The 12,541-nt window shown below is 43.8% G+C and overlaps 3 protein-coding genes across 4 annotated transcripts; 1 reads left to right on the top strand and 2 right to left on the bottom strand.

Annotated features, from left to right (window-relative positions):
• Positions 1–594: 594 nt before the first annotated feature.
• Positions 595–3,022, bottom strand: LOC108036619 (glucose 1,6-bisphosphate synthase). Its single transcript, XM_017112885.3, has 3 exons — positions 2,882–3,022; positions 2,511–2,820; positions 595–2,452 (listed from the first exon to the last, which is right to left on the bottom strand). Exons 2-3 carry the CDS (start codon positions 2,771–2,773, stop codon positions 844–846), a joined length of 1,872 nt encoding a protein of 623 aa, XP_016968374.1. The 5' UTR covers positions 2,774–2,820; positions 2,882–3,022; the 3' UTR covers positions 595–843.
• Positions 3,023–3,420: 398 nt separating this feature from the next.
• Positions 3,421–4,198, top strand: LOC108036604 (RNA-binding protein 8A). The gene is made up of 2 exons (XM_017112866.3): positions 3,421–3,571; positions 3,662–4,198. Exons 1-2 carry the CDS (start codon positions 3,511–3,513, stop codon positions 4,096–4,098), a joined length of 498 nt encoding a protein of 165 aa, XP_016968355.1. The 5' UTR covers positions 3,421–3,510; the 3' UTR covers positions 4,099–4,198.
• Positions 4,119–12,397, bottom strand: LOC108036603 (protein SDA1 homolog). Of its 2 annotated transcripts, none has more exons than XM_050888308.1 (3): positions 12,302–12,397; positions 6,024–6,621; positions 4,119–5,966 (listed from the first exon to the last, which is right to left on the bottom strand). In XM_050888308.1, exons 2-3 carry the CDS (start codon positions 6,498–6,500, stop codon positions 4,293–4,295), a joined length of 2,151 nt encoding a protein of 716 aa, XP_050744265.1. In that variant the 5' UTR covers positions 6,501–6,621; positions 12,302–12,397; the 3' UTR covers positions 4,119–4,292. The 2 variants fall into 2 exon arrangements, with proteins under 2 accessions (XP_050744265.1, XP_050744264.1); XM_050888307.1 differs by having other exon boundaries at positions 12,176–12,391.
• Positions 12,398–12,541: the final 144 nt, after the last annotated feature.

Consider the following 12,541-nt stretch of genomic DNA (forward strand, 5'->3'; position numbering starts at 1 on the left):
GGTCTGCTGGGTTATAACAAGTCTGGATTATTTTGCAGGGCTCTTGTACAAATGCTCACGACAGGGAGAGATCGCTCCCCCTTATAGGACTATTTTCTGCCCAAAATGTAACTTCTCGAAAGTAGATACTCGATAGAACACATTTTTCAACAAAACAAACAAACAAAATATACATCTAGCGCTTGAAAACAACAACCCTTCATTATAAAAGCATTCAACCTTCTTACCAGCAACCGAAAATCCATCCAGAGCTTTATGTCTGCTCTACATGAATATAAAAATAAATTCATTCATTCAGGTCTCATTAGGAACATAGCCTGATATTCCCCTATCAGCTTCAGATTAATAACCAGTTCCTATATTGATAAATAAGCCAGCTGGTTTACCATATTGCACTCAAGTATACTGTATGGGGACCAGATTTAATCTCTCATCAATCAGTTTAAATGCTCTCTATCGCTGCCACCACTCAAGTTTGTATGATAAGACTAATATTCGAGTGTGTAATTAAGTCGAGTGTGCTGAAACCTGGGTGGTCTCATTTTCACATCATTAAGATAAGGTTTGCTGATCTGACTTATGCAACACGCACGATTCAGGTGGTGCCTGGTGGCCCATAATGTTCGTCTTTATTTACATGCTTTCATAAATATTCGCCTAATGCAAGCGGATTACTAACATATCAAATATCCTTTAAAGACTAAAAGTCAACAGCTTGGCGCTGCTGTTGCTTTTTGGCTTGTGCGTCAGTGCTGTCAGTATAGAACTTATAATTTTTACCAGGTCAACAAGTTTTATGTGTGGTCAAATTCGCTAAGAGTTTCCCCCCGATGGGCATTCAGATTAGTCCTTCTTGCGCTGGAGCCCGTTCTTCTTTGGCTCGTAGAACTCCTCGACAATGGCCTCCACCATGGTGTTCATTGTGTTGGTCAGCTTCCCCCAGTTCTTTTCGTCCGGCTTGCCGCACATCTCGGCGTAGTACTTCATCTTGGGCTCCGTGCCGCTGGTGCGCAGCGTGACGACCAGGCCGTTCTTGAAGGTGAAGGTGATCATCTGGGAGCTGGAACTGGTCGGCAGGGTGGCCTTCTTGTCGCCGGTGCTGCTGTCGTAGCCTGTGGTCAGATCGCGAACGTGCTCGATCTCGTACTCGCCGTTCAGGATGCTCGTGGGATAGGTGTCCGCCTTGCCCTCGTCCCAGGTGCGGAGGCGCTCGAAGATCTGCGCGATCACCGGCGGGCAGCGACAGATGACATACGAGCAGATGGTCGCGTGGAACCCATATGTCTCGTAGATGTCGCGCAGCTTTTCCTGCAGCGTCATGCATTTCTTGCACCGCAGGTAGCAGGCCATGGTGGCCACATGGGCAGCTGCACTGACTCCATCCTTGTCGAGCACGGCAGTGCCGACCATGAAGCCAATGGCCTCCTCGAAGGCAAACAACACCGTCTTGCCGGCCTGCTGCTGCTCGATGGCCTTGTTGCCCATCCACTTGAAGCCCGTCAGGGTTTCAAAGAACTGGAAGCCTTCCCGCTCGGCCATGGCCCTCAGAATCTTCGAGCTCACCGTACTGGCTACCATCACGATGTTGCTCACATCGCAGTCGGGCTCGCGCATTTTGTGCAGCTCCAGAGCCCACCAGCCTAGAAGGGCGCCCACCTCGTTGCCGCTGAACAGCTTGTAGCTACCATCCTCGCGCACTTCGGCCACCGCCAGGCGATCGGCGTCCGGATCGTTGGCCAGAATGATCTGACTGCCATTGGCCTTCGCCGTTCTGATGGACAAGTCCAGCGAGGTCTTTCCCTCCTCCGGATTAGGCATGGGCGTGGTGGGGAACTCGGGGTCCGGCTCCTGCTGCTCGCACACCGAAATGAACGGCTTCAGATTGACGCGGGCGAAGGCCTGTTTCGCAAACTCATAGCCCACCCCGTGCATGGCCGTGTAGGTGAAGGAGATCGGGCACCTTCCGTTGACCTCCAGCAGGGTGCAAGGCAGGTTCTTCTTCAAGACATCGAAGTAGGGCGGCACCACAATGTCGTACGGATCCTCGAGCATGGTGTTGCCACACATCGCCGAGTCGTCCCACGAAGAAGCCTTCGGCTCGAGGTTGTTGAGGATTGCCTCCTGGATGCCCGCGTCGTGCGGCGGAATGATCTGGGCCCCGTTGCTCCAGTACACCTTGTAGCCGTTGTCCTCCTTGGGGTTGTGGGACGCCGTCACCATGACTCCGGCCAGGCACTGCAGCCTCAAGATGGCGTAGGGCACCATGGGCGTGGCCACGTAACGCTTGAACTGCCACACCTTAAAGTTGTTGTTGAGGAAGACAATGGCTGATAGCTCGGCGAAGCGGTGGCTGTTGTAGCGGGCGTCGTACCCGAAGACGATGCCCCGCTCCGACCAGTCCTCCGGATTCGGGTACTGCTCCTTGATGTACTCGCACAAGCCCTGCGCCGTCCTATCAACAGATTCAGTTAATCCCCTCTTGAAAATCAGATAAGATAGGTTAAACTTACTGGATAACCACTAGCTCGTTCATGGAGTCGAAGCCTGCCCGCATGGTGGCCCGTAATCCTGCCGTGCCGAAGGCGATCCGGGTGCACAGCCTCTTGCGCAGCGTGTCCCAGTCCTTCGCCCGGACGGCGTCCATGATTTGGCAGGCGGTGCTGGGGCATTTGTCCCACCGAATCCATGTGCGGATCTGGTTGTCCAGCTCCGGATCGCCCGATAGGGCCATGTTCTTGATCTCGCACAGCATCTGTCCCGTGGGTTGACACATGGTGGGGGGCTGAGTGCTTCTGACCGAATGCCCGCAGTGCGGAAAATCTGTATAATTTCAAGTTCAATTTAGAATGCCGAACGGGGGCGGAGAAAAGGCAGCACTCGCTTCCTGACAGTGATGTCACAGCCCGGCAATAAAGAAAAGCACACTGAGCTGCTGCCGTTGGGAGCGGTACTCGACGATCGACTGGAGGGTTGTGTTTGAGCAGTTTGTTTTTATAGACTAAGCTGATACGGCGGCCACATACACACAATCGATCTGCCACGCCCCCTTTTCCACGCAAATTGTTTGACCCGGGATTCTTCGGTACCGCGAGGGGATGGCTAGAGATGGCAGCGTGACTGGGCGAAAGCGCGTTAGTGATGGGATACTTTTGTTAGTATTTTTACTTCGAAGCCATATGGGTATCATAAGGGTATTCCCGCTCAGCTGCTTCATAAAATCACAAGGTTCTTTAATTGCAACTGTTGAAGTGCAGAAACCAATATTGCAATCATGTTTTATAAAAAAGCAATGGCGTACTTTTCACAGATGTTTGGACAACTAATAGAGAACATTGAGAATATAACTAATTAATATAATATATTTTAAGAACATCCAGCCGATATGTGCCCAGTTCGGTGTTAGCCAACACTGTCACCTAGGCCATCTCTAGTGGAGTTTTTGCGCTGGCCGGACGCGGTACGAAAAGAAAATAAACCTTTTTATTAACTTTCGTAAAGCAAACAAACAAAATGGCCGATGTGCTGGACATTGACAATGCGGAGGAGTTCGAGGTGGACGAGGACGGCGACCGTAAGTAGCCGCAGCGAACTTTCTTTCCCGCCGTTCTCATGCTTTCTCATTTTTCTCCCACGCCGACCGTGCACCCTACACTCGAAACAGAGGGCATTGTGCGCCTGAAGGAGAAGGCGAAGCACCGCAAGGGACGCGGGTTTGGGAGCGACAGTAACACCCGGGAGGCGATCCACAGCTACGAGCGGGTGCGCAACGAGGACGACGATGAGCTGGAGCCCGGGCCACAGCGGTCCGTCGAGGGCTGGATCCTGTTCGTCACCTCCATCCACGAAGAGGCGCAGGAGGATGAGATCCAGGAGAAGTTCTGCGACTATGGCGAGATCAAGAACATCCACCTGAACCTCGACCGACGCACTGGCTTCTCCAAAGGCTACGCCCTGGTCGAGTACGAGACCCACAAGCAGGCGCTCGCCGCCAAGGAGGCGCTGAACGGTGCCGAAATAATGGGACAGACCATCCAGGTGGACTGGTGCTTTGTCAAGGGACCCAAGCGCGTGAAAAAATCAGACAAGCGACGCAGATAGACGACTCCCCGGCACACGAATACTTTTGTAATTAGTTTAATGCATAGGCAACCGTACAAAGTCTATATGAAGTCAAATAAAGCAGATTCTAAACTACCAACTACCTTTGATACAATGGTTAAAAATGGTTAGCAATGGCTCTTACATTAGTATTTATTTAAAACACTACAAGGATACACGAGCCCCAGGGGCTACTACTTCATCTTCTTCTGGTGCAGTAGATGTTTCCTGAGCGCCTGCTGCTTGTCCTTGAAGCTCTTCTTGACCTTGGAGCGCGCCTTGTGCCGCAGCATGCCAAAGTTCTTGGTCTTGCGCTTCTCGCGGTTTGTCTTCGAGCAATGCTCGTTCACGCGCCCGTCCTTCCAGCCAAAGCGCTCCCGATCCTGCCGGCCCGCCTGCACAGTCTCCAACCGCGACTCCTTGTCGTGCTTTCGCTTCTTGTAGATCATCTCGATGCTGTTCAGCTTGACGAACTCGGCACGGTCCTGTTCCAGCGGCCTCTTGCGGGCACTGGTCACGGTTTTCTTCAGATTGGCCGCGTTGATGCGCTTGAAGTCCTCGTCCGTGAAAATGCGCGTAAGAGCCAGTTCCTGGGCAGCCTCCTTTTGGTTCAGTATTTTGATATCCTTCTTTTCCTTCTTGGTCTTTGCCGACTTCGTTGACTCTTCGCCACTCGCCACGCCTTCATCTGAGTTATCCTCTTCCTCATCTTCCTCGTTACTGTTGTCTTCGTCCTCGTCCTCCTCTTCATCATCGTCTTCCTCGTCGTCGTCGTCATCTTCATCCTCAACACCTTCCTTACCACCTTCTCCATCGCTGTGCGTCACGTTAACCCACTCCCCATCATTGGAGTCCGTATCGTCATCGCTCTCTATGTCAATTGTCTTGGAGTTATTGAGCAGAGCCTCCGCACCCAGCACTGTGTCATGGACTTCGCGCTCTCCATAGGCACGAACCTTTCGTTCAGCCTGGGCCTCCGTCTGCCTGCCTCGATCCTTCTTGTGCAACAGGGCTGGCAGCTGTTCTCGGTAGAGTGTGATTAGTGACCTCGCTGCCATCATCACAGACTTCTCCTTGTAGGTTTTGTACATGGCCAGGTCCTGCAGCAGATCCTCGCCCATAGCCAGGGGACACCGCATGCAAATCTCACGAGTGGCATTTAGGCCAATGGCCATTACATCGCTGGAGTTGCGCTCGGTAATAAAGTTGTTGGCGATCGTCTTAAGGATGGGCTCGATGATATCTCCGGGAACCAGTTCATGTGAGGCCTGGGCGGCGAACTGGAGCACACGGGTCACCTGGCGTTGGTGGGGCTGCAGAAAGCGAGTAATGTACGGATAGAAGCCGAAGAGGAACAGCTCGTGGATGCCGATAAGGCGGGAAATAACGTCCAAATGCATCAGTTTCACCTCGAACCGCTCGTTGGTGCCCTGCAGTTGCTTGAACAGACCTTCGGCCATGCCCTGCGGATTGTGCAGCAGGTGAATGCCCGAGAAGTTGAAGGCGGGCGCATTCTTTTTCTTCTTCTGCGCCTTCACCGCCTGCTTCTTGATCTGCGCCAGCTGCTTTGTTCGCTTCTTGGTTTTCTTGTTGACACGATTGGCCATCAGAGCTCCCTTCAGGTCCACTTCGTTCTCGCTCTCAGTGTCCTCCTCCTCGTCCTCTTCGTCGTGGCCCAGGAAGAACTTGAGCGAGGTGACCAGCACCTTGGTCACCTTGGAGAAGCAGCCAACTGTGGCTATGACGTTAACCGTCTTGGCATCGTTCCAGATGTTCTTCTTGTACAGCTCGATCATGATATCGGCGGACATCTTGGCCGCCTTGGGATTGGCGTCCTTCAGCATGGAGTACATGAAGGCCTGCAGGCTCTGCAATAAAATATTACTAATTATATCATGCACTCAAAGTTATGCTCAGAATTTTACCGAATTGAGCTTCATATCCTTGTGCTTGGCATTCATGTTCTTGATGTCGGTCACAATGTGCGTCTGCAGAAAGGTGCGCAGATTCTTGTCCGGACACCGCAGCAGCTGGAAAAACAGCTCCAGTATGTCCAGAGCCGGCACCAGGTTCTTGTTTCTCAGCAGGATCAGGGCCTTCACAAAGCAGTTCCGCATAGCCGGGTCCAGAACGGTGGCGTAGTTCTTAAGGAGTTCGGACAGTTTCTTAGGGAACTCTTCACAGACGGCCGGGTAGCACTGGGCCACCTGGGCCACGAACATGACGATGTCATCCAGAGACTTGTTCTCCTCGCTGGGATTAAGGGCAAAGACCTCCAGCAGGCTGAGGAAGTGCTGGTACTGGATGTGGAACTCATCGCTGTACGACTCCGGGTCCCGCTTGATCAGGTTCTGCAGCTGCGGCAGGTTCTCCGGCAGCTGGTTGTTGTTGGGCCGCACCATGGTGAGCCGTGAAAATTGGGTGGAAACTGCGTTCTTTTTTTTTTTTTTTAAATATTAAGTTACTTCCTTCCGTGAAGAGGGAAGAATTATTTGGCCGCCCCGTTGGAACGGGTTAACGCCACTGCCAATGTATGAAATTAAATTTCAAGAAAAACAAAATTTAATGGACAGCTATGTAAATATCGTGCAGTAGTTTCTGGTGATGTTATGATGACAATGAACGATGAGCGATGACGATGAACGATAAGCGATGAAAATGTTATCAATATGTGTGAGAAATTTTAATTTTGAGATTTTGTGAGTTGGTATAAGCGTGGATGGTGTTATAGTGTGTTAAATGAGCAGTGTGGAGTGTGTTGTATTAGATATTAATATTAGCAGCTCGAATGAAACTGGTAATCGATGTCCAATTTTCAATTGGTTCATTTCCAAGTAAACGATAGATATCGTTATATTTAAGTAGTGTTGGATAATTTTGTCTTGTTGGTGTATATTTTGAGCAATTTAACAAAATATGCGAAATGTCTTCATTAACGTTACACGAATCGCATAGGGCGTTATCGTAGACTTTCATTTTGGAAAGTGTGTATTTGTCAAAAGCATGTCCGCTTAAGATTCTGTTTAGAGTCTTCGTTTCTATACGGTTGAATAGGTGTTCTTTGTTTTTAAACCAAGGCTTGGAAGTGGTATATGGTGAGAGGAGAGAGTAACCCTTGTTACGCTCTAATGAGAACAGACTGTATTCACGCTCCCAGTCTTGTTTTATTTGCGCGAACATATGATTGATTGCGTCCTTAAGGGTCCATCTGACGGGTGCGAAAGAGCCGTTAATTTTAGCATTTTTAGCCGCTGTATCTGCGAGATCGTTTTCCCAAATATTGGAATGGCTTGGAATGTGGTGAAATTCTATGGATAGCAGGGTTGGGTTGTTTATGACTTTTTTCAGAATGCATTGAGAGATGCAGTTTTTGGAGTTCGTGTTCTTTATTGTCTGGATGGCACCAAGACTGTCAGTTAAAATTGCTATTTTGGAGAACTTTTTTGAAATACCGAAGTCAATGGCTTTTTCTAGGGCTGTGAGTTCAGCAGTCAGCGACGATAGTTTTTTGTCGGTGTAGAAACTTTTTATCGAATTGGAATTTAAGTGGACAAAGGCACCTCCTGTAAAATTTTCCGACACAGAACCATCCGTGAAGATGATTTCCATATTTTTTGAGGTTAAACTTCTTATTTTTTCTTTAAATAAAGAGAGAATTATAGTCTCGTTTGCCATTTTTTTATTTGTACAAGTACCTTTAAAGAAATTTGTGTCAACTGAAATCTTGCGTGTGGACAGAGAGTAAGGACAAATAGGAGCAATACTATCCAGGATATTTTTAAATTCAGCATAAATTCTACTGTAACTAGTATTTTTGGCTACAAAGGAGTTTGACAGAAGCGACGCAGATGGTAGTCCATGAGCGAACGTTTTGGCCAACTCCTTCGCTGTAGCGAATTTAATCCTATAAGCTGGAGGAAGTTCAGCTGCAAGATTATAAATAATATTAATTGGAGTCGATTTAATAAGTCCTAAGGCCTTTCTAAGGTGGAAATTAGCATGCTTATTTATATTGTTTTGTACTGATTTTGATATGTTTGAAAAAGAGGAGCAGGCGTATTCATATCTAGTTCTAATAAATGCTTTATAAAAGAGTAGTGACTTGCTTGGATGTACTCCGAAGCGGCAACCACTGAGCATTTGAATAAACATATTCGTTTGATTCGATTTAGAGATCGTTTTATTTACATGCTGAACAGACGAGTTGTTTGAACTTATGACTCTACCTAAATAATTTATACTATTTACATTTTTTAAAATAATATTATTGCACAAGATACTTAAAGGTTTTTTTCTTAGATTAAAATGAATGGTGGCTGATTTGTCTGGATTAAAAGTAAGATTATTAATATTGCACAGTTCCATAAACCTATTTACTTTTTGTTCTAATTTCTCTTCAGCCATCGAAAAGACTTTGTCATAACAGACTAGAAAGAAGTCGTCAGCGTACTGGAACAGAATACTGTCATGGTCATTACTTAAGCTGTGAAGCTCAGCTGTATATAAATTAAAGAGGATTGGACTCAGACAACTACCTTGACTAACTCCTTTGTTTACAGTTATCTCTGCAGTACCCATAGTGAGAACTCTTTTACTAAGGAAGTTTATAATGAAATAAATATGATTGTGGTCGAAACCCAAACTAACTAATTTGCTACCCAGAATAGGGATATTGACGGCATCAAAGGCTTTACTTAAGTCTAAAACCGCTGCGGTAACGTGGAAACCACGAGCTTTTAGGTTGGCTATGTTATTTATTACATCGTTGATGCATTGGGCAGTAGAATGGTTTTTTCTGAACGCATAGGATCTTGGTGGCAGAATTTTATTTTTATTAATGTACTCTTCCATCCGCAATTTAATCAAACCTTCTAAGCACTTAAAAGTCACACTTAGAAGGCAGATAGGTCTGTTGTTGGTAATAATTGAAGAGTCTAGATTTTTTTTGGGAACAGGTATAACCCTTATTTTCCGCCACTGATCTGGAATAAACCCATTGTCTAAAGTAATGTTTAGCAGGGATACCAGTTTTTCTATTTGACTTAAGGGTAGAGATAGAAGCATTCTGTATGAAATGTTGTCAAGACCCTTAGCCGAGTCTGGGTTACGAGAGTTAAGGAAGTCAAGAAGTTCACGCGCTGAGAAATTAGAGTTGGTATATCTATAAAGCAGATCAGGAGAAAAAGATACGTCAGGACACATCGCAGTGTTGGGAGCTGTGGCTATTTGATTGAGAAAATCTCTATGTTCTGAGTCAGATATTGCACTGTTTGACGGTTTAATTTGTTTAAAAAGTTTAAGATTTTTGATTTTGTTCCACATATCTTTCAGAGAAGAGGGGTTAGAAATGTCTTCTGCTAGCTTATTGAGGTTTTCTTTTCTCATTTTATAATAATAGTTGTTAAGTTTTTTATTACTGTTAATATAGGCAATAGCATCAGATTGTAGTTTGGATTTAAAATATTTTTGTCTGCACGCGTTTCTTAATCTAAACAATTTTTCACATACCTCGTCCCAATACTTTTTTGGAACATATCTATTGTTTGTATTTATTTTAATTGAATTATTACAGTGTATTGTTTGGGATAAGTTGGAAATGCTATCTAACGTTGTAATTTGAATTTTGGAAAAGTCTTTGATTATTTTATTATGGTTAAATTTAATAATATTAGTCGAAGCAGAAATTTGGTCTATTTCAATTAAGATTGGGAAATGATTGCTATTTGATATTTTAGAATTTATTGAGGACCAGTTAGAACAAAGATTGCTACTATTAATGAAAGTGAGATCGAGTGTTGAAGTATAGGATGGGTTATGGGAGTAAGTTGGAGAGCCGTTGTTAAGGCAAAAGAAACCGGAGTGTAAGAGGGAATTTTCTAAAATACCGCCTCTGACATCTTGAGTATTATTACCCCAAATGCTGGATTTGGCATTGAAGTCACCACCTATGACAGTTAGACCACTCGATTGAGCAGCAATAGTAAATAGATCATCGCAGCCTTGTTGAAAAGAATTAATGTCTGTGCTGGGAGCAGCATAGACACTGAAAATATTAATATTATTTCTTAGGTTAATTGTACGGATACCAATGACTTCTAAGCTAATATCACAGTTGATTTGTTTAAAGCGTATGTGTTTTTTTAAGTAAATTCCAACGCCTCCATAACCATCGTTACGCGGCTTACATACAAAATTATAATTTGCCAAGCTACACATGGAATTATTGGAAATCCATATCTCTGATAAAATTGCTATGTCTATGTTATTGTTTACTAAGAATAATTCTAGTAATTGTTTGTTATTATTAGCAGTTAAGCTCTGAATATTATACTGTAGGATTTTTATTGTCATTTAAATAATATAACTTTATGTTTTATTTTCAAATGAAAACAGATAGACAAATGAAAGAGAAAAGAAAAACGAATAAATAAAAAACAATTAATTTAACAGAAAAAAAAAAAAAAAAAAAAAAAAAAAAATCAGAAAAATAAGTAAATAGATAAATAAATAAATAAAAAAGTTATTATTCAAAATTAAACAAGTTGATTAATTTTGAACAAATCAATTTTTGAGTTTGTAAGTGCTATTCTGTTTCTTAAATTCTCTAAAAAGTTTCTTGATTCAGGTACTAAATTGGTTGTTTCGTTGACTAGAAATGAGGATATTTCAGAAGCTAATTGATTTAAGCTATTCTCCGCAGCTTCAAGAGCTGGATTGTCTAAAAAAGGTTGACTAGAGGGTGAGGAACTAGGTGGATTAGAATGAATGAGAGAAAACTTTTCGTTTGGAGTGTACTCATGTTCATAAAGAGCAGCTTTCCAGCTGATCATAGTGTCGCGTGAATTTTTATCTTCGTTTTTCTTGTTAAGAGAGTTCTTAACAACCTTATTAAAAGGGTTTTGTGCAAATATTTGTTGGGTAGCTATTTTGGTATTATTTTGTAACACTGGATTGGCAGATTTTCTTTGCCATGTTGGCTGGGGGAAGTGGGTTAAGTCGTTGGTGTCGACTTCATCTAAAATTTGGAAGAGAGAGGGGTACCTAATCTTCGTTTCATTTCGTGATAAATTCTCAATAGTCATACATTTCTGGATAGCGTACGCTCTCTTACGAGCAGGGCACTCAAGAGAGGTGGCTGGGTGATTTTGTTTGCAGTTGGCACAAACGAGTTGATTACATTGTTGTTCTCTTGAATGCGAAAGAGAACATTTACTGCATTTTTGTTCAGTTTGTTTACAATGCTGAGCAAAGTGATTAAATCTAAAACAACGAAAACATTGACTAAAAGGAACATATGGACTAACATTAATTTTGGTGTACAGGAAGACAATCTCGTTGGGAATTTGAGTACCTTTAAAAAGAATCTTAACCCTAGGAGTGTTAATAAAAATATCTTTATTGTCTCGGTCCTTAGTCTTCACACGAATTATTTCTTGAATAGGTACTGGAGAAGAAATGTACTCCTTAAGTTCAGAGTCGGAAAATTTTGTCGGAATATTAAAAATAATACCCATTTTAAAAATGAAATGCTTAAGAATTTTAGGTTCGTAACCATTACTTTTAAGATTTGAGGACAGGATGCTATTAGCTGCCGTTGCTGACTTGCACTCAGCCTTGCAGCGCCCATAACCAATCTTATTTACTGAAATTATATCTTTAATATTTAATTTTAGCAGGACAGCATTTAGTTCAAGAGGATTTATAGGAACTCTTCTAGGTCGGTTTTCGCCATTGGTTTCACCAATTTTGTCTATGTAGACCACAAAGGGTCCCTTGTGAGCGCTGCTGTACGAGTATCCGTTGTTTTCCAAATTTCCACTTTCTCTCTTCTCTTCTTTGCTAGCAGGATCCGTTATAGCTTTACCACTTACTTGGCTGGTTGGACTCGGATGACTTACAGGGTCAATGACTTCTTTCATCACAACTTCTTCGCTTTCCGATTCTACTAAATTGTTATCCGTAGGTTTTTTCTTTTTATTTAAGGGCGATAATTTCGGCCTTTTAACGTTGCTCAGCTCCGAATAAGGGTTTTTACCCTTGGCCTCGGAGGAGGCCATTTTTCTTGGAGTAACTTTACCCGTAATTGATTGTTTATTTAACCAATAACAACAGACAAATATTTATAAAAGGTATTAAACGTATATATTACGTTATATTTTTGTTTTGAAAAAAAACAGAATAAGTAAAAATCGGTATCACACACTGCTCAAACACCTCCGTTGCATGCAACAGTCAGCACGCGAAAGATGAAACTGCGTTCTTTTTTAACCACGTTCCCGTTCGCCCAAAAGTAAAATGCACGTGTGTTGTGTGACCAGTCGTGGTTAGGGAGATAATACCAATATATGGACAGATCTTGGTTTTTGTTTTTAAATATATTACATGTTTATTCATTTTTCGAGAGGTATTTCAAATCTTAATTTTAAAATTACTTATACTAGCA

Source organism: Drosophila biarmipes, chromosome 2R (assembly GCF_025231255.1).
Source record: "Drosophila biarmipes strain raj3 chromosome 2R, RU_DBia_V1.1, whole genome shotgun sequence".
In the NCBI taxonomy this organism is placed as follows: Eukaryota; Metazoa; Arthropoda; class Insecta; order Diptera; family Drosophilidae; genus Drosophila; species Drosophila biarmipes.